The sequence below is a fragment of the Macrosteles quadrilineatus genome, unplaced genomic scaffold, assembly GCF_028750875.1.
Source record: "Macrosteles quadrilineatus isolate MER2022 unplaced genomic scaffold, UCM_ALF_1.0 Scaffold_8__2_contigs__length_117827958, whole genome shotgun sequence".
In the NCBI taxonomy this organism is placed as follows: domain Eukaryota; kingdom Metazoa; phylum Arthropoda; class Insecta; order Hemiptera; family Cicadellidae; genus Macrosteles; species Macrosteles quadrilineatus.
In genome coordinates, this window is record NW_026542601.1 from 85,503,744 (window position 1) to 85,531,741 (window position 27,998).

General features: G+C 31.0%; 1 protein-coding gene across 1 annotated transcript in view; it reads right to left on the reverse strand.

The window, feature by feature from the left end:
- LOC129000521 (neural-cadherin-like) overlaps positions 1–15,024 on the reverse strand; it is a 58,867-nt gene extending 43,843 nt beyond the window's left edge. The window contains exon 1 of the mRNA XM_054427484.1: positions 14,907–15,024. Coding sequence (XP_054283459.1) covers positions 14,907–15,024 — 118 coding nt within the window. The remainder of the gene's footprint in view (positions 1–14,906) is intronic.
- Between the last annotated feature and the right edge of the window lie 12,974 nt (positions 15,025–27,998).

A 27,998-nucleotide genomic window follows, 5' to 3' on the forward strand; every position in this document is an offset into this window, starting at 1 on the left:
CTAGATTGAACAACACTATCTGAATTTCATTTTTTATCAAGCTAATTTATGTAACGGGTTATGTTTGAAAGATCAAAATAATGGTAAATTCAGATTTTAATAGAAACTTGAACATAAGACGCGTTTAAAATAATTCACCACTGACAAAAACGTTTTTCATTCATATTTTTTTTGTGAATAATCGTTTAGGTACAAAATATAGTTCTCGTGGAAAAATCTTTCAATGACATTTGAGTCAATCTTTATATTAATTGATAAGTAATTGAGGGGCATTACGATACCAATTTAACTGTACTTAGCTTTATTTCTCAAATAATTAATAGTATTTATAATATCTAAACAAAGTATCAATAAATATCAGAAACATAATATACATGCTTGTAGATACCTTATTGTATTTGAAAAATTTCTATAAATGATTTGAAAGACCATCTTAATAATTGATACCTCATACTCATATAAATCCTAGTATTTAGAACCCTGACACAATTGAAATGTAATATCAATAAAACATTTATCTTTTGAGGACAAGTTTAAAATAAAAGGAGGCTTTTCTGGTGGCCTTCGCTCCAGAATTTGGCACGGGCTCTTAAAACTGTTATTTGTGTATAAACATATTTATACAAGTTAAATCTATATAAAATTTTAACTTTACTCGTTATAGTACAGAGATAAAAGTTTACCCGATGCTGAAGTATAAAATGACCGTAAAAGTGACTGATGGTTACGACGCCCCAAAGCAACTTGCTGCAAACTACCAACAACATTGCGTTCGGGAAACAGTAAACTTTTCTACGTATTTATAACTTTTTACGTTACTGCAAAATTAACAACTGCTACTAAATTGTAATTTCAACTTCACAAATTGTACGACTCTACATTATAAATTGTTCATCCATACTGTTTTAGCGGGCGTGTCTTGAAAGCAGATATACTTTTTATCAGAAAAGGTTTTGACTATTTAAAAAAAACCTTTGACAATAGAAATCGAACACAAACTTGTACTATAACTAGAAAAATAAACTTTCTTAATATACGAATACAATGTTAATGAAATTGTTAATGTGCAACGGTGGTTCAATTAATAAATAATGAGCATAATGTATCAAATATGTTAAGTGGTTGATGGGAAACTGTATTGTGCGTAATGTCTAAAATGAGATTTGTAGTTGATATATTTACACGGGAATTCATTAAGATAGTAGAATGAAGTATTAAAACTATACAACTTACGGTCCAGTTAATAGTTGTAACATATTAAGTTTCTTACAAATTTCATACGTGTAAAATATGTGTGATTAGTTATTCTTGGTCGGTGTACAACATTATAGAAATACACTGCAGACTAACAATATAGGAAATGCATTAATATTTATCGTATGTTGTAAGGCAATGCAGTAAAATGTAACTCTGCAGATATGATATTTTCACTAGGGATTGGGAACTGAACCATTGGCCTAGTTTGCTTACAACGTTCAGCTTTTGTTACGGCATTAAGACAATAGATTTCTACACAGAACGGAAGATAAAAACAGTTTGTCATCACGGTATATGTGTTTTCCTATAAACATCAGTGTCATTAGTTAATAGATATCATTAGCTGGTCGCTGGTTTCATGTTCATGTCTATCGAACCATTAGAAAGTATATCATTGTAGTAGTTGAGGAATTAAGCAATATCCCAATGATAAATAAACCATCCTAAACAATCTCACTTATGTGGTTGTTTATATATTTCTGACGAATATTATAAGTGACGGAATATTTATCAATATCATTCAGGAAATATTTGATAAAATGCTACGCTGTTTATAAACTTTGCACTTTATAATAAGAAATAGTCAATATCTCAATATGCTACACAGTTTGGTAGTGGTTTAAAGAATTATTGTTGTATAAGAAAGGCTGGCCCTCAGTTTCATTGAGAAGATTAAAACATCTTCATAAAAACCCTAAATAATAATAACCCTTCCTCGATCAAATATAAGTTTTACTTTTTTATATTTGAATACCAATTCTTGAAGAAAATTTAAATAATACACATTAAACTTAGTCTGAATTTAAGGCAGTTACTTTAGTTGTAAGTTAGGATTGGTAACTTTTGATTTCATAATCCTTCACCGAATTTTAATTATAAACTAACAATAGTAGCATTCCGTTAATTTGGCTGAATAAATGACATATGACTTAGTTTTTAATTATTAGAAAAATGCAATGAAAAAAAAATCACGAGTATGTATTTTTTATTTAGTATAAGCTTTTATCAATTCAAGTTTTAAGGAAAATCTCTTTAAACACATTTTTGAGAATAAATTGAAATATATACATGAGGTACATCTTAGACACAATTCACACACAGCACGGTGTTGCAATATAATGCTAAATTAGCTACGCCGCAGGGAACTCTGCGTGGCAAACAGATGTACACTTCAACAGCAATAACACACTGATATAGAATCTTTTTTGAGTTGTAAAACGACAAATATTACAAAAATATTATTATTTTAATAATCTTTTGTCAATAATATAATTTATATGTTAATGATTTAACGTACACAACCAGACTTAGTATAAACAAGGAAGTCCAATTTAATCGGGACGTAACGTGAATAATTACAAATATATAAGTACATGGATAGGAATCTATGAAGATTTTACGTTTGTAATTTACAAATTTATAAAATTTCTATACTTAAAACATATAATAACAAATCTTGAAAATATAAAATGACAGTTACTTTTAGATTTTCCAGTATTTTTCAAAACGAAAGACGCACTACCTGTTTTTATTTTATTTACATTAAATCATTATAATTAATAGATAAAAATTAGTAATTAACTATATATTAGTAAAGGGCTATCAAACCTTAAAATACCTATCTTAAGCTAAAACAAAGAGACAGTATTAAAATCCGTTTAATTTTAGTTTTTATAATATTTTATTTTTTTCATACAATTAGCATTGAAATATGGAAATAAAAAAATATTATGTTTGATTGAGAATAAGTTATCATTTAGAGTTTTTATGCAGGGACATTTTCAGGCTACTTAACGAAATGGAGCGTGTAGTGGTTCATTTGTTTAGCCAATCAATAAGAAACCTTGTTGTATGTTGATAAATGATAAATATTATGTTTCCTATTTCCTATTATGAAGTGCAACGGGTTTAAACAGCGTGGCATTTTATCAAATAAATGTTTCTGGAAAGATATTGTAATTCAGTTAATTTGTGTTTTTACCAGGAAAGTTTTGGGGTAGTTTTGATTTTTTTCCATTTCTTATGTATTTTGGGGTGCTGAATCCGAATCTGAGGTTTGCCAACAAAAGTTCTTGACGCAACATTGACAAAAATGAGAAAAATATGGAAAAAATTATATTTTTTGTAATATTTAGCTTATAACTTAGAAACTATGAACTTTTTGTTATTAGTCTATGTTATAAAAAATAAAGTACACAAAATTTGCTACAAAATGTACCCCTAATGTGTAAATCTCCGATGAACCGTTTAGGCTCCAGAGCTATTTGAAAATTGGAACATTTTGTGTTAGTTTTTACATTTCTCCAATTATTCTGTCAATGACATATATTCATTGTATATGCCCAGGCAAAGGTCTTATATAAATCCAAAGTGTTAAAATCGATTAATTTTGTGTTACTGAACCGTTGACTTTTTATTTAGTGTACAGAAAAGTTACACGAACTGTTGCCGTTTAAATTATCCTCGCTCAGAGGGTTGTAATGAGGCAGGTTCTGGCAAACGTTTTGATGAATTATTTGTGAGCATTCTAGTTTGTTCATCTGGACAGTTAAAAAAGGTTAAAAGTAAAAAAAATTACACATAATAATAAGTGACACCAAAATCAATACTATCAAAATTAAAATAACACTAATCTATTAATCATGTAATATCTTATGCACCTGATGACGTGATATTAAGATATACGTAAATAATAAAATGTTATGTAGGCATATACTGTTGCTAAGCATTTACATTGTGTGTAGATTTGATAGATTTTAGGTCCTAGGGTGTAGGACATAGTCCTACATGAGAGTGGTAAGGGTTAATTGATTTAAGATAGTCAATACAAATTTTGGCTAGAAAACTAAATCCGATGTTGCCTCACTGCCCCCAACTCAAGTAGCTGTGTGGACATAACTCGCTTAGAGTTTACATTTACATTCGGGTGAATGAATGGGGGTGAAAAAAATTTGTATTGGCCTATGGTAACAGTGCCAATCACTCTAAGCCATGCATCGGTCTTGAAATTTTATACAGAAAATTTTATAATGAGTGCCAATGCCAATACGATTGAGGATGTACAATGGGCTGTGATGCTAGAGTCTAAGTAAGTAAGAAAGTAAGTATAGTACCAAACGCACATTCCTTTATTTATTAACTTGTTAAATCTACACACAATATAAATGCTTAGCAACAGTATATGCCTACATAACATTTTAATATTTACGTATATCTAAATATCACGTCATCAGGTGCATACAATATTACATGATTAACAGATTGCTATTATTTTAATTTTGATAATTTTGATTTTGGTATTACTTATTATTATGTGTAACTTTTTTTACTTTTAACCTTTTTTTAATTGTCCAGATGAACAAGCTAGAATGCTCACAAATAATGCATCGAAACGTTTGCCAGAACCTGCCTCATTACAACCCTCTGAGCAAGGATAATTTAAACGGCAACAGTTCGTGTAACTTTTCTGTACACTAAATAAAAAGTCAACGGTTCAGTAACACAAAATTAATCAATTTTAACACTTTGGATTTATATAAGACCTTTGCCTGGGCATATACAATGAATATATATCACTGACAGAATAATTGGAGAAATTTAAAAACTAACACAAAATGTTCCAATTTTCAAATAGCTCTGGAGCCTAAACGGTTCATCGGAGATTTCCACATTAGGGATACATTTTGTAGCAAATTTTGTGTACTTTAATTTTTATAATATAGACTAATAACAAAAAGTTGATAGTTTCTGAGTTATAAGCTAAATATTACAAAAAATATCATTTTTTCCATATTTTTCTCATTTTTGTCAATGTTGCGTCAAGAATTTTTGTTGGCAAACCTCAGATTCGGATTCAGCACCCCAAAATACATAAGAAATGGAAAAAATCTAAACTACCCCAAAACTTTCTCGCTATGAGTAAATTTAAATACAAATTTACTGGATTATTGATATTTTGTCAGTCTCTTGTTATATTTATTTGTTGAAAATAGTATAATGAAATTACCTTACAACCATGATTGCTTACAACAAAATTAAATAACGTTAGGATAGTTTCTGATTTCTGAACCACTAAAACGCTATGCAATATGATTGCCAATTAACATAAGTATACGTGTTACAAATTACCAAAGAAATATATTAAGTGTTAAATTTGCGATTGCTTATTTTATAACAATTTAGAAACCTTATAAACACGCAAATCGGAACAGGTCCTTTAAAAATTAAAAATTAAACTGACTTTTACTATTTAGTAAATTGTCGAGACTGCAAAATGTTCACTATAGCAGTGTAAATTTGTGAAATGTTAAATTTGTATTACACTTTAGCCATATACTAACACGATTGGCTCGTCCATAACCACACAAAAATTATTTGGATATTTACGTTAAAAGAGCTCTTCGTTGTGTGCAACAAGTTTCAAAATAAAACAAAAAATGCAGATACAAGAACATGATACGCTTTTAAATACTCCCAATGTATTCGTTGCTTCAAAGATTGCCTCAGGTTTTATACTTTACTACTGTATATAACTAGACGCTTTTTGTGTCACTAACTACATATCAATTCCTAATAGGTGTTCGTATAATTCACACATTGTAGGGTTGTAATCTACAGTTACATTAGCACTGCTGCAGGGAGCGCTCTCATGACAAGGAGAATAAACGATTCTATGAAGTCTGCCTCTGGTTATACATTATACATCAATTCCTAATAGGTGTTCGTATAACTCACACATTGCAGGGTTGTAATCTACAGTTACATTAGCACTGCTGCAGAGAGCGCTCTCATGACAAGGAGTTATAAACGACTCTATGAAGTCTGCCTCTGGTTATACATTATACATAAATTCCTAATAGGTGTTCTTATAACTCACAAATTGTAGGGTTATAATCTACAGTTACATTAGCACTGCTGCAGGGAGCGCTCTCATGACAAGGATTTATAAACGACTTTATGAAGTCTGCCTCTGGTTATACATTATACATCAATTCCTTATAGGTGTTCGTATAACTCACACATTGTAGGGATGTAATCTACAGTTACATTAGCACTGCTGCAGGGAACGCTCTCATGACAAGGAGTTATAAACGACTTTATGAAGTCTGCCTCTGGTTATACATTATACATCAATTCCTTATAGGTGTTCGTATAACTCACACATTGTAGGGTTGTAATCTACAGTTACATTAGCACTGCTGCAGGGAACGCTCTCATGACAAGGAGTTATAAACGACTTTATGAAGTCTGCCTCTGGTTATACAACATACATGAAATCTTGGTCGTTGCTACAACAACTAATATTTTTATTGATTTCAAAAGATTATTATTTTTTTTTTTAGTTCATTAGATTTTATACGATAAAATATTATCTGTTACACGTATTTGCCAAAAACATTACTATATGAGTAAAATTTGTTATAACAATAAAGATTAGTTACAATAGGCCTACACAATTACGACTACCAACAATTATTTACAGACATGAAATATGTTTTATAAGAAAGTTAGAAAATACTAATTTACTTTTAAAGAGGTATTTTACGTAGAAAATTATCACGGTAAACATAACTCAAATCATATCCAATGATGCATGTTATTATTTATAAACTTAAATCATATCATAAATAGGGCCATAATTTTTTTCACATATTTATAAAAGAGCTTCCTTTAATACAGAGACTCACACCCTTTGGCCGACAAAAAATTGTTTACCTCTTAGGAATTTCAAACAAGTATGACGTTTTTAACACATAGTATAAATTTTATATTAACAGCAGGATTTATTAGTTTATTGCCAACTAGGTTTTGGTCAGCTTTAACCATAGTCGTATTTGTATAAAAAATAAGTCTAATAATAGTCTAAGTTTGAAAACCTCAATATTATTTGAAAGTCAAAAGCGTTTTGGTATTTCAGAGTAATAAACGCATTACAATCACAATAGAATTTCACAGAGTGCTTGTTCATGTGCACATCAGTGAGCAATAGACAGCATGTTATGTGTATGTTATTGACAGTTGTGGTTATTATGTGGACCTGTCATTACTTAGGGTTGTACACAAGGGAGAGTTTATTGGACGAACTTCTTGGTTATTAAGTTCAGATATCACAATCTTAGTCAAACTGCAAACATATTATTTTACTTCAATACATATGAATAAAAAACTCATTTATTACATCGATTTCTGGTCGTCAGTTGTTCCATACTTACTATCTACTTCAAAAAATAAATAATTTAAAATAAACTGACATAGATTATAAAAATCTACGAAAATTAACAACAAAAATATCCTATGCTGGTACCAGGGAAGTTTAGGCGTCGTAGTCCTGATATCATGTTTTCAAAATTGGACATTTCAAAACACTTAGTATCAGCATATAAAATGGTGATCATATATAATTGAGCGGTTCTAGGTTCTGGCTAATAGGAACGGCTCTGAAGAAAAGATTGGGTCCAACTCTGATTAGCACTTTTTCACATTTATAGTGTAAACACTAATTTAAATTTCCTCTAAAAATGGATACAAGAATGTAGATGCTCTCTCGACGCTATGTACATGATATATTCCAATTACACATACAAGACTCTTATAAAATATAAAGATTTATAAACGCTCTTTGGTTGCAAAGTTTGTAATACATGTATATATTAAATAAATAACCTTATTATGTATAATCTGTAATGTAATAAGAAAACACGACATCAATTGGCAAAGCAAGTATTTAACATTCACATAAAACGGTCGACAGGATGTTTTTTATGTAAATAGTTTATTCCTAATTTCCATACTTTATAGCAAAGTGATAGTTGTAGTACAGCAATGTTGATCATTAAAGGGTAGAATATCAAACCGGTACCTAAAATAAAATACCTTGTATTTTAAAAGGCTCCATATATTGTTATATATTTATATTCTAAGACCCGTAAGTTAATTTTTTTAATGTCTTTTTCTAACAAATAGCCTTGACATACTGCATCATCTCTCTTAATTAAGAAGCAGCCAGAACAACAGCCTGAGGTTTTATTCTTTTAATTAAACATTTCTTGGATTAAAGTGATTGTTTTAAAACTCTCGATTGTATATCTAGCTGTCATTAGGTTGGAAAATGTTTAATTGGTTAGGAAAACTTGGAAAAGTCTTTATTGTGATAATGAAACTGCAAAGTGTCATAAATAACTAATGGTTTTAATTTAATAGTAATAACTAAACTGATGCTTATGTAATCCTGAAAACAGTCTATTTTTAAGTTTGAATAAATCACATTAAATATGGACTATAAGTAATATTAAGATGATTATAATGAGCAGCTTTGTACTAATTTCCATGACGATAACAAATTAATGATGGTGCTAGTGAAAAGCTAGTGTATACCTGAATTAATCTGAAAAGTAAAAACAAAAATTAACTATACTAAATGTGTTACATAGGTAAACCAACATAAACAAAAATAAATATATAACTATAGATATGACATGCTGTTTATGTTTAATCTATGATATAACCTGCTTTATTTTAACGTAGCAGATGTCGACTTAAGGACTAATATGCCATAATATTTGGTTTTGATTGGCCATAACATTTTATATTGGAAGTGGATTCTTTAAATTATAATAGCGAACGTAATTACTAAAGCGTTGTTTGGAATTTGACGCAGCAGAAAATAATTGGAAGCTTGAGCCAGAATGGGAAATTTGTTTAATTCATTACCAGGTAAATCCCATTAGTAAGGCACACATTATATACGTTGCTTACAATTATTAATTTGTATTCATAGGTATGCATGCATCTTTCCCCATCCAACCTATTTTATTTTAATAATTGTATATCAAAAATCAATAATAACTATATTGCAGGGAGAAAAATGATTTTCATTTCAGCTTTAATAAAAAACTATAATTTTAAACAAATTTAGGAAATTCATTAACTTTAACTAAACTCTGAGATTAAAATGGGTTTTTGGCAAAAATGTGTCTAATAAATTAGAAAAGAAACAGAAGAAATATAACATTAACTTCGTATCCAACTAGAATCTTTACAGAACATAAATTTAAAGTCAGCAGAGTTAAGTTATTTGTTTTCCACGATTGAAGACAATGGCGTACGATATCTGTTTTGTTCGACTTTACCTCGAAAAGGATAATTTATCTATCTATATAGTACATAAGTCAACAGAAACATACCCATTGATTAAAATAAATTCAAATTGAAATTATAAAAAAAATGTCAATGTTTTAGGAAAATACATTCTGTATGCACAAGATGCTGCATTAAGAGATCGATATTTTTGAACTGATCATTTAAAACTCGCCCTGTATAATAGTGTTGCCAGTATATCTGAAAATATGAAAACCAACTGCTGTTCTTAATATAAGAACGTTTCAATTGACTACGATAAGATCCCCGTGCGTAGAACGGACACACAGCTAGTTGATAATAAGCTATCAACTTACTATCAGTTACCTGCAGTTACAGACAATTAAAAGAATATCCTTGAATTTGGGAACGTTAAATTTACAAAGTAAACGTAATTTCAAAATTCAATTTAAATACTACTCACTCATAGCTATTTTGGTAAAAGATTTGTACAAATTATAAACAATTACTGACGATCATAATGTATCATACACTAATGTAAACAAGTATCAATTTATGTCTAGACTACAGCCGTAGCCTATTGAACATTTTGTCATATGAAACTGATCTGTATTAATTTGTGTGTTGATAATATGTGTGATAAAAAATATGTTATGTCGTAATATTCTGCCATCATAAAATGTTTTATGTACATATTTTTCACTTCGATTATTTCTGATAAAAACTAGTTTTAGGTGTTTTGAGCATGTAGTTGCTTTGGTTAAAAGTTGAAAGACTTGTTGGAATGGGAATAATTGACACAATTCTTTTGACAATAAATGTTTATCTTTTTTAATAGTTGATATAAGTTAAAGAATACAACTAACTATTCTATGGATGTGATTATATATTCCATTTATTTGCAGAAATATCAATACCAGTACCGGGCTGCCGCCCATGAATGAAACTTGTAGGGACACTTTTTTACAAAACCGCTTGTTTCTCCAATGCTAAGAACATTATGAATGAATGTAACAAAAATAAGTTGGGTGTAAGGCAGAGATTGAAGAAATTGGTTCTGTTTCTTCAACATGCAATGCAACCTTTGTACTATATTTAAGCACGGTTGTGGGCTGTAAAACATATTCTTAGAAGTACTTTTTAGCAAACTGCAAAGTACCTAACTAACTTTAGGCATAGTATTCCATGATAAGCTTCAGCACTGTATTGATAACTGATGCTTAATATTCATTCATTACTAATGCATACAATACAGTTACTCATGTATAGGTATTACGATGTAATAAAAAGACAAACGTATGCCAACAATTTTAAACGATTTTAAAATAATAGTTTGTCTTCATAAAAAACGTTCCTAATACAATTGAGACTTATAGAAAGTTTCTCAATACTTAAATGGCCTGTCTCAGGTCTCTTTTGGCTCAAACACATAGAGAAAGGCAATTAATCAATCTAACGCATTCGTTATCGCTAAGGCTGAAATAGGCTTTCAAGCAAACTTTCTCAAAGTTTAATATACAGTTCGAGGGGAGACAAAAGAAAGAATTACTGACGTTAATGGAAAAGCACTTTATTCGTTGCGTGGCGTAATCATTGCTATTCATCCTAATAAGAAAGTCACAGCTTAATGAATGCCAACTTTGATTTGATTCAAACTTCTACATGCTCTTATCTATAAATGTCCAAAACATTTTACAGTAAAATCACGAAAACATAAACAAATATGAAAAAGCTATACAAAAACAAAATTGTTACTCTTTTGCTTGATTTGGGTGTAGATTTTAGAATAAGAGCTCCGTCCGAATTTTAACGGAGATCTGCTTAAAAAACACTATAGTAACTAGAAAACCCGTTCCCTTGAATAAACCTTGTCATATAACAATAGTATATTTCATCACTAGGGCTAAAGTGACTCTTCTACTGGCTCAAGTTCTACGATCGAGGCAAAGTCGATATCGGAAAATGAGCGAGGGTTGAAAAGACACGTTTCCTCTAAGTAATGAACTATATTTTTTCCTTATTGCACCATTATTTGAACAAAATATGTTACGAAACTAAAATTAATAGTGTTAAATTAAAGATGACCGCTCAAAGATACTACTAACTTGTTTTCAATTTAATTTGCTAATCTAAACAAGCAGCTGTTCGTCTCCTACGATTTTGTTAGTGTACATTATCCCATCGATATCTCAAACTATTAACAATGAGGTAAAAACTGACGACAATCGATTAAAAAATGTATAAATGAAAGTTTTTAGCCTATCGATTTTTAATCGATGGTTGCATTCGATTGTTTGGATCGAAATTTGCAACTGAGTTTACAGTTGATTTTATTCCCTAGAGGCTAAAAACGATTTCTACTCTCTACGATTTCTACTCCCTAGGGAATAAAAATACTACTTTAGACCGGCAACGCATGCGTTCAAAACGGCAGTTTTTGCTACAGTACGACGAAGAATATGTTCTTATTTCTTAAAACTAGGTGTTGCTAACAATTATTAAGTTGGTACATTAAAATGACTTTATTTACATCCATCCCCCTCATTTGATAGTTGTAGATTCAATTTTTTATATAATTTCACACAGTTATTGCACACCTTTATTTCTAAAAGACAACAATTTTAAAGAACGTCGATAAATAAAGCACTTCCTCTCTAAGATATAACTTTTCGCATGGAGACATCATCATAAGAAAATATCTTCATACGTTACACAATATTACATTAATATATAATATATATATATTTTATTTAAATGTATGATATTTTGTTTAACAATAAGGTAATGAAATACCCCCGCCGCAGCAAACCTGCAGACTAAGCGAATTTCCATACGTCTGATTGGATTTACACTAAAATGTCTACTTAAAAATTTTACATTTATTTCCTATTTAAATAGAATTATTTTAACAGGTACTTAGGTTTGCTGCATCAGGGAGGGTAAAACTTTTTTTTGTAAAATGTTAATAGTTAGTAAGAAATAAAAAAATTTTCCAAATTTGATCAAAATATGTTCATAAACAAGCAAACTACAACAGTTTACTCATTCTCCATAAGAATAACATGGGAATTTAAAATTTACATTTTTTTGGAATTTTCTCCGTAACCATTAGGCGCATAGTAACACTTCAATATACTAAATTATTTGTTTTTTTAAGCTCTACAAAATGGTTTGAAAAGATTTTGCAAAATTTGTTTTTTTTTTTGGTCAAAAATGGGAAAAACCTATTTTTACCCCATAAAACCCCCCGTAAACCCCCGTTCCCATAGTCCGATCATGCTGGTTCGCGAACTCGTTCGAGTTTATCCCGCCTTACACCTTCAAACAAAATTTTATCAAAATCGGACAAAAATTACTCAAGTTATCGTGCGGATGGACACATATATATCTATATATAGATATATAAAAATTTGAACGAATGGTGTTTTTGGCCTCTGGGGACATCAAAATGAAAAAGTAAATCGGTCCCGGGCCTAGGTCTTACCATGAGACCTACGGTAATAGCTACTTCCCTATAGGGAAATTCGCTAATAATGGATTTGCGTGTTCTAGGTAAATGTTACGCTAGTAGGCCTTTTGCCAACTGATAACCTTCGATGCAGGCAATGGAATACGAAAACGCCTAAAGGAATTATATAAAACAACTGATGAAACAGTAACTTATATCAATTTATATGTTCAGTATTTATATGTTTATGTGTTCTAAGTCATAAGAATGCATGGTTAATTTTTTATCTACCAAAGCAGTTAGTAAAAATACAAAATTGAAAGTTTACTAGGCTAATAAGGAAAAAGAAACTTTTGCATATTTTTCTAGATTCTGAGTTTGATTCAAAAAGGTAAATAGTTGAAAAATGCCTCACATGACCATCAATTTAGCTCTAGAATAAACAAAAGATGCGATTTAAAGCACATGTGTAAACAAACCCAAATGAATAAATTAAACATGATTTTACCGTTCAAGCAAAATAATTGAAATGCCAAAACCAATAACAAACTTAATCAATACTGATTATCATTGAAATTGCTCTACAGTTACTTCATGCTGTGCTTGTGTTGCAAGCTAAACATTGACCTGATTGAGGTGTTCTATGTACAAACGTAGAACAATGGCAGAAGTCAACACAATTAACTATCGGTAAACTATATTAAATAACAAAAGGCTACAAACCTATTATTCATTTGTTTGCATTGCATATCCTATATATATGTTTTATGTTTTTACAAATCAAGCAAACACTATTCTCTTAATACATTTTACTCAATTAATATGTATAAACTAATGATATATACATAGTATACATAAAAATCAATATAACTGTAAGTATAAGTGTTAACAAGTTTTTTTTTACAAATTAACACACAATTTATAAATACCCCAATTACAATTCTGTAATTATGTAATGTATTCAAGTTTACACCCTACAATTTTCCTTAATTTTGTCCAAGCAGATTTCAACGTTTAAGGTTGTATTTTTAAATTTACACATGTTCTTATAAAAAAAAAAATTATAAAGGTTATACTTTGAGAATTTCTAATTTTAAATTCCGTAAAAAACAAAAATATTAAATGTAACTTATTTAACATTAGTTACTTAAGCTACAGATAAATATCTTTGTTTAATTTATCTTAAAAAGAAAATAGATAAAAATAAGAAATGTTTTTCATTTATGACTTCCCTTAGTCATTCGGTTGCTAATTATATTAATCAATGATCATCATTAATTAATTGCAACCAGGTTTACCACAAACCAATAAACCGCTAATGAAGTAAATAAGGATGTGGTTTTAACTAAAATAAAAAAGGCCTATACTTTTCAAAGTTAAACTATTTTACCCACAATTGAAAAGTTACAACAATGTAAAAGTTGGGATACTACATATTTATTAAGAGTGTATATTTTTATTATACATATTTCTTAAACTTTGTCGTATCACTTATGTTATTTACATTCATATATTAAAGCGTTGATTATCTAGAGAAATTTTAAGCTTATCAACATAAGAATGTAAGAAATTAAATATAACGATACAAAATTGATTTCATGGACATATTTAAAGAACTGTGATCTCTATCCATATCTTGTATTTCTGCATATGCAAAACAGTTTTATTGATTATGCATTCGTCGTTCTGGATACTGTAAAAGCAATCACGCTATATGAGCTACACCAATAGGTCCACAAAACTTTAAAGCATTACTTTTTATTTATTCATTTCTTTGTTTGGAATTCCGTATATGTTACTTGATAAAGATAAATCAAGACTGGCTTTTAATATTTACTAATAGCTCTTATTCAATAATCTAATGTTTAAAGCCGTTTAAGCTTTGAAACGAATTTATATATATTGCAATGATAACTCATTCAAAACCTAAGTTAAAAAATATAATACACCACTCGCCTAAATAAGTGCTGTTGGTGAGGATCCATAACACTTTGAGTGGATCTACCATCACACTGACGAGGATCACATCACCGTCACACAAGTTCACCGTTACGCTAACGTTACGCGGGAGAGACACGGTCCAAACTGACGCTCCAGCGCTCACCACCGTCCAGCGAACACCCCCGACGCCACCCGAACATACACGAACACGTCCGAAGATCGCCGAGTCCACCCGAACGCAAGAACCCCCATTTCACCTGCCAGGGTAACCGCTGTCCCATTAGCCCGCGTTCCACAATGGTAGAATTAAGGAACTCTAATGTCTTTCGTCATTCCTAATTAAAATTTATTGTCCACAAGCGGCGCAGTCCATTAAGCCTTGCGGTAACTTGATTTAATACAATTACGCCGACCCTTGTAGCGTTCTAAGTTAGTTGTTTTGTTCTGGGCGTTTAACAGCTTTTAGGTAAATTTCTTTTATTCAAAGCCATTGGTAAAGGTAGTAAATTGTGTTCGAATATAATCAATGGAGATTCGGAAAGTGTTTCTTTTATTCTCCACTTTGTTTTTATAGCTAGGAAGACTTATAAGCTTTTCATTCAATACTTAATTATTTTAAGCACTTTAAGATTAAATTTGTACACAGTGATTGTTTTTGACAATTAAATTGGACTTATTTCTTACATAAAGTTTTTAAATATAACACAATGGGTTTGGTAGCTGAGTTTAATTGTATTGTATTTTTTGTATACACTATTAATTTATTGATGCTAAAATGTAAAAGAATATATTATATTTACATATTTTGGCTATAAATATTTTCATGTTTACAAAATAACACGATGATTTATACTTTGATAAATTATTCAAATACTGTGCATCGAATATAATACGAAAATAATTTAGATTGAATTCAGGATAACTCTTATTATACTTGTTATTAATCTGAAGATAATAGCCCCCCTCCCCCTTGGACTAGTAAAAGTACAATAATACTAGGCTGTGTTTTCCCGACCATTTATTTCTATCGAATTCGTATTACTTAAATTGTTATCCTCGGAATATTTATGACAAAATATAAATGAGACCAAAGAGTTTGTGAAATGTTGTATTTTCAATAAAGTAGATATTCAATTTCACTTTCTAGGTAGGCCTAATGCGTGTTTAAGAAACGGCTCAAGGAATTTATTTTACAAAATCTGGTTTATGTTAATTAAGTTATAATCGGTAGTGACCAAGCCACTTAAATGGTTGTTCGTCAGGCAACCAAGTGATTGAGAAAAAGGAATCACACAGAAAATCTAGAGTCAACGCGTGACTTACCTGCCATTTACTGGATAATAATTTGAATAACAATTCGAATTTCTTTGAACCGTATTTTTATATCACGATGTAGAAATACTCGTGTATTTAACTATGTTCTATCTATTAGTTGATAACAATGTAGCAAAACTACCATTAAAATGATGTTTTGTTGTATTTCAATATGACTATCCATTAAGTGATATCTAACTGCTGGATATACAATTTATTATAACGTCTTGTCATGTAGTTGCGAATGTCCTCCCTGTTATATGGTTTACAAATGTATTACTATAAAATGTTCTAAGAAATATCGTACCAAAACGCACTAAAGAATGGTATAAATTTGAATTTTAAAATTTAAACTATGACACATAATTTAACTCAGCATTGTGTTTTGAGCCAATATAATAATTATTGGATATGAAATGTGACGTACAAATTAAATACGTAATGGGTAAACATTTTAAAACGTATGCGTGCAAATGAAATAGCACAACAATATCTCCTAATAGTTTTTTTGCCTTTCCCAACTTTAATAAAAAAGGAACGATCGTACTTATCATTATTCTTAAATAGTTTTATTCCTAATCTTATGGTGAATAATAAATAGTAAACCGTATGTGACTCTTAAAAATTGCTATATAGTATAAAGATGGGATTTCCTGGAACTTACATATTTAGAATTGGACAATAAACAAACCAAATCCGACAAGGAATGTAAGTTAGAAACATATATGCCATATCTGACGTTTTTCCTGTTCGACGAAGAAATTTCAAGGAATGCGATTTGAAACACAAGGTTTGCATTCGATAAATACCTTACACATCATAAAAACGCCTGAATTTCATTTGGCGGACGTCGCCACGATCTGAGCAATCAAATTGATCGTCGTGCTTCTTTTTCGCCGAGGGTTGTTTGTATGGAAATTTCATGAAACTGTCGCTGCCTCAGGGACAATATTTACATTTACAAGCTGAATCTCCCATTGTAAATGTTTATTCAAACAGTTCTGTTATATTTTAGTACAATTGTTCGATTCGACCTATTGTGTGAAAAAACTTTATATTTGTTTATTACCGTTGCCAAATATCAATCTGTGAACAACACGATTGATATATACTTGAAACATTTTAGAAATATTAAATTTCAGTACTAAAAATTATGAAGATACAAAGAATTTGAGTACATCTAGAAATAAGTCAAACTGCTGTGTACGATGACAAACATAGGCATGTGAGTAATGGCATGTAGAAAACTTGGCGCAGGTGTTAACATAAGTACGGTAATCTCCACACAACTCGAGTAAAACTGTTGTCTTTAATTGCCAAATAAGCATACTCATTAAAGTGGTTGTAACATCTGTAACAGAAATGATAAAATTATATTGTTTGAAAATAAACCTGTATTTAATTGTTACAGTTGTTTTTTTTTTACTTTTAAAATTAAAAGTTATTTCTGCTTATGATTATTCATGATAGAGGTAACCTTTAAATTATATCCTGCTGAATTATAAGCGTCATTGAAATAATGAAGTATTCTATTTTTAAGCTATGATACCACCAAATCAAGGGATTTTAAATATGATAACAGTTCTGAACACAGACATATGCAAAAGCAAAAACAAAAAATACAAATTATTACTAGTACTACAGCACGCTAGTTCATACTAAAGTTAAAAAAAGGAATTTTGGTTCTGCTTTTAATGCAATTTCTCGTCATCTGTTTTTGGTCGATGTTACAACAGTGACGTAAAGAATCATTTGATTTTTTTATTTACGTATCAGGTTATAGGCTGTTAGAATTTCAAAGTAAAATTTGTGTTTATTTTGTGATTATGGATTCGTATTCAGGTAATTATATGCGACAGCACAAACAAAGTGATAATTTAAAATAGAGCTATTTTGAATTTCTCCACCCAAAAACACATTGAATGTCCAACTTTATACTTTACTGTAAAAACCTCCATTGAAACACAAAACAAAGCATTGAAGAATTACATTTATGTTTGTAGAAAGTATATTATCAATTGAGCGTAGACACGGCGACATCTCTGTGGTGATTTATGATCCCTTGACTCATGACGTGGTTGACCTTCTTATTAAACTAACATTGTGTGATAACAAAACCTTTGTTTATACTTTACGATGTTTGACATAGCTAAGAAATATTGTATCTTCTAGCTATACCTGTGGGGACACTTATCATAGCAATACTGGGTTTGATGTAATTAATCTCCTCATCTCAATTTCTATATTTTCAATTCCAAAGTCATAACAATACTACATTAGTAGTGCTAATTTCTACCGTACCGCATGTTTTAATATTTGCTCAATATTAATTCTTTAGCATCAAATTGATTATGTCAAACATATTTTCTCACACGTAACCTCTTTAAATATTGGCAAACAATTAAACTTGTACTGGTGAAATTAATGAGTGTAGTTAATATTTCATCGTATTTACTGCAATTAAAATGCAACAAATAGTGAGCTGCTAACTATCTTAAACAAGTTTTATAGTTTTCTTTTATGAGGTGCAGTTTTATATGGTACTACTTAATTTTGGCACAGCATTTTCTTAGTTTCCTTTTTGTTGTTAGCTTGTTTTAGAAGTGAGTTAAATAACTATTAATTGTATAACTACATTACCTTTTTTAAACAATTATTAAAATGATTTGAAGACAATATTATTAGTAAAACATACAAAAATTTCGATTTTATAACCACCAAAATATCTAGCTAAGTTTCGACATTCTGTATTAGCTTGTTCCGTAGTTTATACTAATTGACCACTTGTCACTTCAGGGCTTCATGGTACAAGACAACTCTTGCCACTCGCCACAGTTGTGGCGTAAACTAAGCCGACCACTATATGGTAACAAACTTTAAATGATTACTTTTGGAATTCAGTCCAACGGATTGAATGCATGTAAATTTACAAACCTAATTTTTATATTTGACTTAAAACGTTCAAATGTTTTTAAAGAATAAAACTAATTATAATATTAGATTTTGAAGTAAGAGTTTAAGGATTTTTCTATATGATTAGTTTACGAGTTTATTATGCAATATACCAGTAAACTAGCAACAGTATTGGAAATTACCTATTATACGTAAAACTGCAAAATTAACACAAATTCTCTAAAAAAAGTAGTATAGTAACAAACTCGATAGCATGGATTGCATATGCATTGTATTCGAGTCAGTTAATATAGTGTGTATACTGCGCAGGGACTCTGACATATTCATTTGTCTTTTTTTTCTTTTAAGCTTTTGACATTTTGTCTTAATATGTTGGGTCATAGATGATCTTGACTAATATAGTATACTAACCTATGGAAAACACAACTACCAATCCTGATGGTAGCTAATCCTGCTGGTAGCCAATTCTGATGGTAGCCAACCCTGTTGGTAGCCAATCCTGCCGGTAGCAAATCCTGCTGGTAGACAATTCTGCTGGTAGACAATCCTGATAGTAGCCAATGCTACTGATATCCAATCCTGCTCGTAGCCAATTCTGCTCCTAGTAACCCTGCCTGATAGCCAATCCTGCTGGTAGAAAATTCAGCTGGAAGCCAATCCTGCTGGTAGCAAATCCTACTGGTAGCCAACCGTGATGGTAGCCAATTCTGCTGGTAGCAAATCCTGCTGGTAGCCAATTCTGCTGGTAGCAAATCCTACTGGTAGCCAATCTTAATGGTAGCCAATCCTGCTGGTAGCAAATCCTGCTGGTAGCTTACCCTGCCTGGTGGCCAATCCTGCTGGTAGAAAATTCAGCTGGAAGCCAATTCTGCTGGTAGCAAATCCTACTGGTAGCCAATCCTGATGGTAGCCAATTCTGCTGGTAGCCAACCCTGCTGGTAGCCAATCCTGCTGAGAGTTGTATGTAGCTACAATTCTTAAGTTACATACCGACAAGATGTTGAAGATTTGCTTGTTAAAGCATAATCCATCCTATAAAGGTTGAGAATGAAAAAAAATCAAAAACCTAACGAACCATAAACTTTTAAGGTTTTTTAAGTAGGTTTTTGTCATAAACATATTTTCAAATACTACTTAGGTAATGTGTAAATTACATCAAAAACATTTTTTTCTCACTTAGCTATAACAGTTTCTACTCTTATTATTTGAACAGGTATGTGACTTGTTTTTTTCATATAAGTACGTAAATGAAAAATTGCATCAAACAAAGCCTAAAAGAGAATAAATTACTCTAATGAAAAATATTGGGACCAGCATTTATTAAAAATTCTGTTATTTATCCAAATCATTGTTTTGTTTTCTAGTGATTATAATACATGCGTTTATACTAGCTCCCTAATTTGAACACTTATAAAAATAACAGATTCCAAAAAAACTTAAAAACGTGTGCTTTAATAAAAACAGTATGACATATTCTTATGTTTTCGCAATGAACTGGAAGTGGTAAAGTCTGTTTCAACAAATAATACAGCTTTGATGTTTTATCCTCTTATAGATGACATGTGTCCTCCCATTGATGACAAACCTGCTTAAATATGACATCTCTTATAATTATGGCAGAAATGATCACATAAATACAATAAATTCTTTAATTAGTTATTAATCACATTCTAACCAAAGACATAGTATATTTAATAAATGGTTCGTGAAAATAGTAAATTATTATAAGCTTAAACCTATCATAGCTAGACAAGTACTGTATAGTTGGGTAAATGGAATTTACTTTTAAAATGGCTATTTTAAAATATATATTATATTCTTATAACTTGGGGAGCGAGATGGTCTAGTGGTAGAGTGTGAGGTCCGTGAGGTCCAGGGTTCTAATCCCATCAAATCGCCAATGGATTTGATCTAAGTGATAATGCCACAACCCCTAGGTCTAGCCTGAATTAATGTGAATAAAATGTTGTCCTCGTGCCTAGCGTCTGAATATAATAATTTTGTTAACTGTAGATTTTTAATTAAAAACCAAACCCTCTTGGGAAATCGTGGAGATGTTTGCAAAGATATCATGACTAAACTAACATTATCTAGATCCAGAGGTTATTTTTATTTTTAAAATCAATACAAAATAAAATTGTTTCAATTTAGTTTAAATGAATGTGTAATTAATGTGCAAATATATGAAACAACATTACTGACGCAATATTATTTTAACTGTAAATTTTTAGTCTTACTAAATATAACAAAACAGTAACTATATGAACTTACTTTGCAATTAAAATAGTTTATCTGTTGAAATTGACCTACTAATTTTTTTAGATTATTTTGCCTACCCCCCAACCATGCCGAAACAACAACGGATAGTTGTTACTGTAAATCAATTTGGTCAAGATCAATTTATTTAAATCTGCTTTGCAGAAACATCATACTCCATTTATTTAACCCACAGTATAGGCTGTATCCTTAAGACGAAAATTAGTTTGATTATAAAGAGAGAAATACATGATCGAACTAATTATAGAACTCAAGGAAATGAAAACTTAAAATATAACAATAAAGAACAATAGATTCTATTTCAAGGGATGGGCTGAGGTGAATCCATTGTTTAGATTGCCTAATTAACCAACGATTTTGTAAAACAGTCCATAACATTGTTACATACAACATTATAACAATCAACAGTGTATATTGTCGATTAAATTGCGCTATTTACACAATCATGAGTAATAAACGTTAGACAATTTCAAACCCAATGTATACTATTGGTATTAACACAACATTGTGGTTAACCTAAATGTTGTTCCAAATCAACGTACATTTACAGATGTTCCCGTGCATACATTTTGGATGCAATATGTAATCGTCATAGATATCCTCCAAAAAAATGTTTTACAATAGGAAATAGTTTCATAACTAATAAACAGCTTTTGTAGTAATGGATTTTAGGAAACGAATTAAAATGAATTTTCATCAAGCTGTGAAAAGCATGAGACTGAGAGATAAACGACTCTGTTGCTGATTTATGTACCTTTATAGGTCGTGAGTTTGGCAAGACCCACTTGCCAAGCCATCCCTGGAGAGAGATTGTAAATACTTAACTCGATTATCAAATGTATGCAACAGCAATAAAAACCGGTTTTTGCAGAACCCATTAACTTATTATGTCAGTTTCCTAAACTATGTAATTATGATAAGTTTATATAACATTTTAATAGAATATAGAGTTAATAGAATATATATGGAGGTGTAGATGTTGTGGTTTTTTTCTGTTTTGAATCATACAAAAACATGCCAATGTAGACGTGAATATTTATCCTTGATTGTTAGTCTATTAACTGAAAAAATATTTCACAATGATCTCGTCTGAAAAAAATATAGTTAAGAAAGGACACTTAGTAAAGTATGTAAGTAAAGTGTTTTACTGTTAGAAATGTATGTCATCCTCCATAATTGAATGCAAGTACCCATTATTAACAATTCAATCTAACAATTTTTCAAACAAAATTATTTGTAAGATATGTTGGAAGATTAAAATACAAATTGCAAACATGAAGATGCAACAAATACGAGTACATAAAAAAAGGCCACACTGCTGTTTACGATGGGCATGTGGGTAAAACTTGCAATAGGTGTTAACCTAGGCTGTAGCTCCAAACCACCCGAAAAAACTTTTTATTTTGGTATTTTCGCTCCTCTGTCCTTTAACAATACTGTATTTGCATTTTAATAAATTTATACGTACACAGTTATGGATTGCCAATATTATGTGTTTCTTATACAAGATTTTAGTTAATAACTCCAAACATTATATAAAAAAGTGCGTTTATTACTTGCTATGAAACACACTGATTTAAAATCTTAAAGATTGAATACATGCAAACAATATAAAATGACACAACAACAATGTATATAATACAACAACAAGAAACAATATATAATGAAAACAAAGTAGAAAAACTATCATAAGTGTAAAAATGTTACTACAATCACAAGTTATGTTACACAAGTATAGGCAAGGTTTTAGCAGAAGATTTCACCAAAAGAAAACATAAACTTATGTGATAAAACAAGACGGTGGCAGAAGTACTTCATTGCAAATATTTTAACTCTATTTGCGATTGATAGTTGAATTGAAAATAAAAAGTAACACATATTTCTCAACCACAATAGTTAAAGATACAATAAAAAATAGCTGATTTGTTCTGAAAAAAACTGTTGATTTGTAATATTGTTCACGTTAAAAATACATTTGTACGGAAGGTTTTTATTGTCTATGCTTCGGTGTACAGAAAAAGCGGCACTTTTTTCTTGAACTTTACTAAATATTGAACTACTTTAATATTTGATGTTTAAATAAACTTTTCCTATATAAATACATTTAGTCGTAAAAAAATCACCTGTTGCAATTTATGTATCTCGAGACAATTTTACAAGTTATTTATAATTTAAAAGCTGTTAGAAATTGACCTCAAACCACGTTAAGCTTCTTTTAAATTTGTATGGTTTAAGAATCTTTAATTCATTTGTTTTACATTTAATGTCATTGAAATTGGATGCTAGCTTTACCATATTCCTAATAATCCTTCTCACTGAAAGAAGAACAAATAAAGCTGTAGAAAAATATCCTTTTTATTAGAGTTTACTCGTTAGTTGTACATTGTAAATATTTAACACAGGAAAATCACAAATGTATTTTTGAAATGTGTACGGTAAAACAGGTGTAGAGTTACTGCGGGGTATTCTGTATATACGACGATAACACTGTGGTGAATTATAGTGACTTTATATACTGAGTTGTTGACTTACTTATTGCACCAGCGTTGTCTCTCCTGAAAATCGTGTTTGAGAATCGAGAAAAACGGGACATCGGCGATTTTAGACGCTTGAATAATGTGTTATTTTTTTTACTTTTAATGTATTTTTCTTTATTTTACGCCATTTCAACACTGTTCATCTTGCAATTTTTCGGTAAACACCTATAAAAAAAACGTGTTTGAAAATCGGGAAAGCGTTATAATGTGTAGCCTAAATAATATCGGCACATTTGACCAATAACGTAATACTATCCTAACTTTACCTAACCTAACTTAACCTAACCTAACCTAACTTAAACTTTGAACCTAACCTCGGCTAACCCAAAATCGGCACTTTTCTAACCCAAGCATGAGTTTGAACAATTAAACTTTGAACAAATAACCACTTATATGAATTCAAAATGGTACTTAATACTGAGTTTTGATAAAAAATACAGTTCGGTAACAGCAATGCGTAACTGTCATTGGTGATTCACCACCGAGATATATTACTGCAATTAAACCACCAACACGGGCCTAAACCTATTAACAAGTGAACTTATTTTAGCTTTATAGTGGTTTTGGAGAGAAAACATACAGTATGGAAAACATACGTATTAAGCAAAGTTATAAAAACATATTAATCAAGTGTTAAACGAGGTTGTACTAGAAAAACATTGCTACAACTTTTTTAAATGGTTTATATTTAGTTTTTTACGTTGCATCTTTATTTAAGATACTTTTGATTCGTAATCAAATTGGGTCCAAGCAGTTGTTTTAATGCTATTCAATCACTATTTGTCTATGTATTCAATTAAATGTCTGTATTAGTATTTCAATATTTTATAACTTCATTCAGTCAAACACGACATGTGGAGATAAAATAAATAGCCAGCATATTTCCATAACAATTAGAACAGACGTACTATGGTCACGCAAAGGTCAATTATGCAAATAAAATGGCAGTTTAAAAGAGTCGTAGAGGCCATTTAATATGTTATTTACAGAAAATCTGCAAGGGCATTAGGGATTTTTCAGCCAACATTAAATATTGTCTCGTAAAATACAACACTGTAGTTTTTAACAACAACCAATCATACACGTAAAAACAATAACGACAAAACCATTAATGAACACATTTGTTCAATTATGAGTTTTTAACAGATAATTTTTATTATGTACATTCTGTTATAGTCCAGGCAAATTAGATCAAATATAGGGTGTGCTCCCCAAAAAATCATCTAAAGCTGGAAAGTGTTTTAATACCTTTTGGGGGTCCCAAATAAGACTCCTGTGAGTTTGCGACGGATTCTGACGTCTGCTTAAGTTTTGGGAGTCGAAAAACTATGAAAATTTTGCACTTTTTTCAGTTTTTCGCTTATAACTTATAAATAACGAATCCTAAGGAAAATGTTGTTCAAAGATGTCTTTTAGTGCATTAAATTCCGCGTCGATTGATGTTAAATATGTCAAAATCAGCCGAGCCATTTAGCCGCTGTAGCTTTTCAAAGTTGGGATATTTTCATCAACATGGCCAAAAGGTTGATTATTTGACCAGTTTTCGGCTTAAAACTCCTAAACGACATGCTATAAAAAATGCACCTGTAGTTAGTTTGGAAAACACAAAATTCTGCGTATAATGTTTTTTTTTATTAATCAATAACGGCAATTGATTGTTACCTACTTTGTATGGACGCCATTTCATTGAAAAAAGTATTAAAGTTAAAGTTGGGAAATTTTAATAAAATTGGTAACAACATAGATCCTGTCCTTAAATGGATTATGAATTATTAGATAGTGGTTTATTCCATGATGGTCATCTAGAGGTTTATCTTATAAGGTGTGATGAGAGTAAGACCCCCTATGTAATTTTAAGTCTAATATTGTTGTCTGAGGTTCCGAAAATTCTAGGATTCATCCCAACTACCCATTATATACGATCTATCCCTGTATTCATCTTTCAGTTTTTGGCTTACATCTTCTAACGCATGCTATAGAAAAAATGTTCCTGTAGTTAGTTTGAAGAGCATAAACTTCTGCGTAGAATGTTTTCCAATTCATTAAGATCGGCTTCACCATTTAACCGCTATTGATTGTAACACTAGATCAGATGCTTGTCAAGTTTAAAATCTTGCCATTGAAATCTGGCAAACAACCAGCCTAATTACCAAAAACATAGGGGATATATATGGCAGTGAATCAGTGAATCTATCCACTAGTGTGACGTCATGGATCGTGCAGCATGGCCTATGAACAAGTAAGTGCTCATGAGAGCAACATCTTACTGTGTAGAGCTTTTCCCGAGATAGGGGGATCTAGCCCGATGGTTCGCTGGCAGGCCCATCGCAGTGAATGCTACCCATCAAGTTAAGGCATATTGTGAAATCACCTCTTTAACACATTATCAGCAAGTTGACAATATAAACTCCACGGATACGGTGGGATCAAAAAGAAAATCATCAAATGGTTCCAGTGTCACGACCCATTTACTGAAAATAGTTCGCTCATGTCAATCAGCTCAGCAGTTATCCCATATGATATGATCAACGCGAGATATGTATTAAGCATAATGGAAAGGCACAGCTTGCAAGAAAATAGTAAATAGGCAAGCTTATAATGGCCATAAACTGTGCAGAACAAAAGGAAGTGGTGACATTAATCGCGAGCTGTGATGGCAACAGCAAAGGTTAAAGAAGAATGTGCCCCCTCAGTCAACACGTGATATTCCACATTAAATCCAAGCCTCAATTTGAATCATACTTTGGATTAAAAATAGGTCCGTACCCACTAGCGCAGTTTGATGAAGAAAGCGTGATTTAGAAGAGTCGATAATCTAACTATTCATGTAGCCTAAAACTACTCATGCTGTTTACTCCAATCAATGTGGATCTCACTGTGTTCTGACGGGTTACAACGCTTGTTGCAGAGGCAGGTTGGCCCTATGTACATGGTTGGGAGCAGAAAATATCCAAATCAAGTGAGGGTTGGTCTCTTCTAGAGGACACTTTCAACTAATTTTGACTTTGATTCTAACAAAAGGGGCTGCTCATCCACCAATCCTTTAGAGCTCATTTAAAATTGTACTTAATTCAGAGAGATAGGTATGGAAAATTAACGTCAATGGGTTAACTCCCATCACTACGGCTAATCCACCGGTTCGACAAGAACTTCTCAACTCCGTCTACCTATCTCGACCATCGTGTACATGTTAAAAAGGTTTACATTTTCTCGCTCCATATGAAATGCAGGGATATAATGCACTACCGTCTGAAAGACTTGCCAGGGGCACGATTATCTCAATTCGATATCTGACGAAAAATATTGTACCAAATGTCACCATTTGTGGCAAGACCAATAAGAACAAAGAATGAATCCTTATTCTTAAGATTCCAATGATGAGAAGTAGAAAAGTTACATGGTAAAATCTACGAAAAATCCCAATCGTTTTTTGTATAGGCTAAATACATAGTAAAACTATGCACATCCGTCCTATTATCATTTTTCGTTTATTAAGCTAAAAAATAACATTTTTGCTATATTTAATAACATCTTTCTGGTTGTAATATCTTATTATATTAGAATCGCTTAACATCATTCGGGAGTGTCCAGAGATGGGATCGTATAAATGGGAGCTTAGGACGAATCCTAGAATTTTTGTAACCCCCTCAATAATATTAGATTTAAAATTGCATAGGGTGTCTTGCTACCCTTCCCTTCACACATTCTTGGATAAACCTCTGGATGATAACCATGAAATAAACCACTATCTAGTCATTCATAATCATAATTCTACGCCGAATTTTGTGTTTTCCAAACTAACTACAGGCGCATTTTTGTATAGCATGCGTCGTTTATGAGTTTTAAGCCGAAAACTGGTCAAATAATCAACCTTTTGGCCATGTTGATGAAAATATCCTAACTTTGAAAAGCTACAGCAGCTAAACGGCTCTGCCGATTTTGACGTATTTAACATCAATCGACGTGGATTTTATTGCACTAAAAGACACCTTTGAACAACATTTTCCTTAGGATTCGTTATTTAGGAGTTATAAGAGAAAAACTGAAAAAAGTGCAAAATTTTCATAGTTTTTCGACTCCCAAAACTTAAGCAGACGTCAGAATCCGTCGCAAACTCACAGGAGTCTTATTTGGGACCCCCAAAAGGTATTAAAACACTTCCCAGCTTTAGACGATTTTTTGGGGAGCATATGTCTAATTTGCCTGGGCTATTA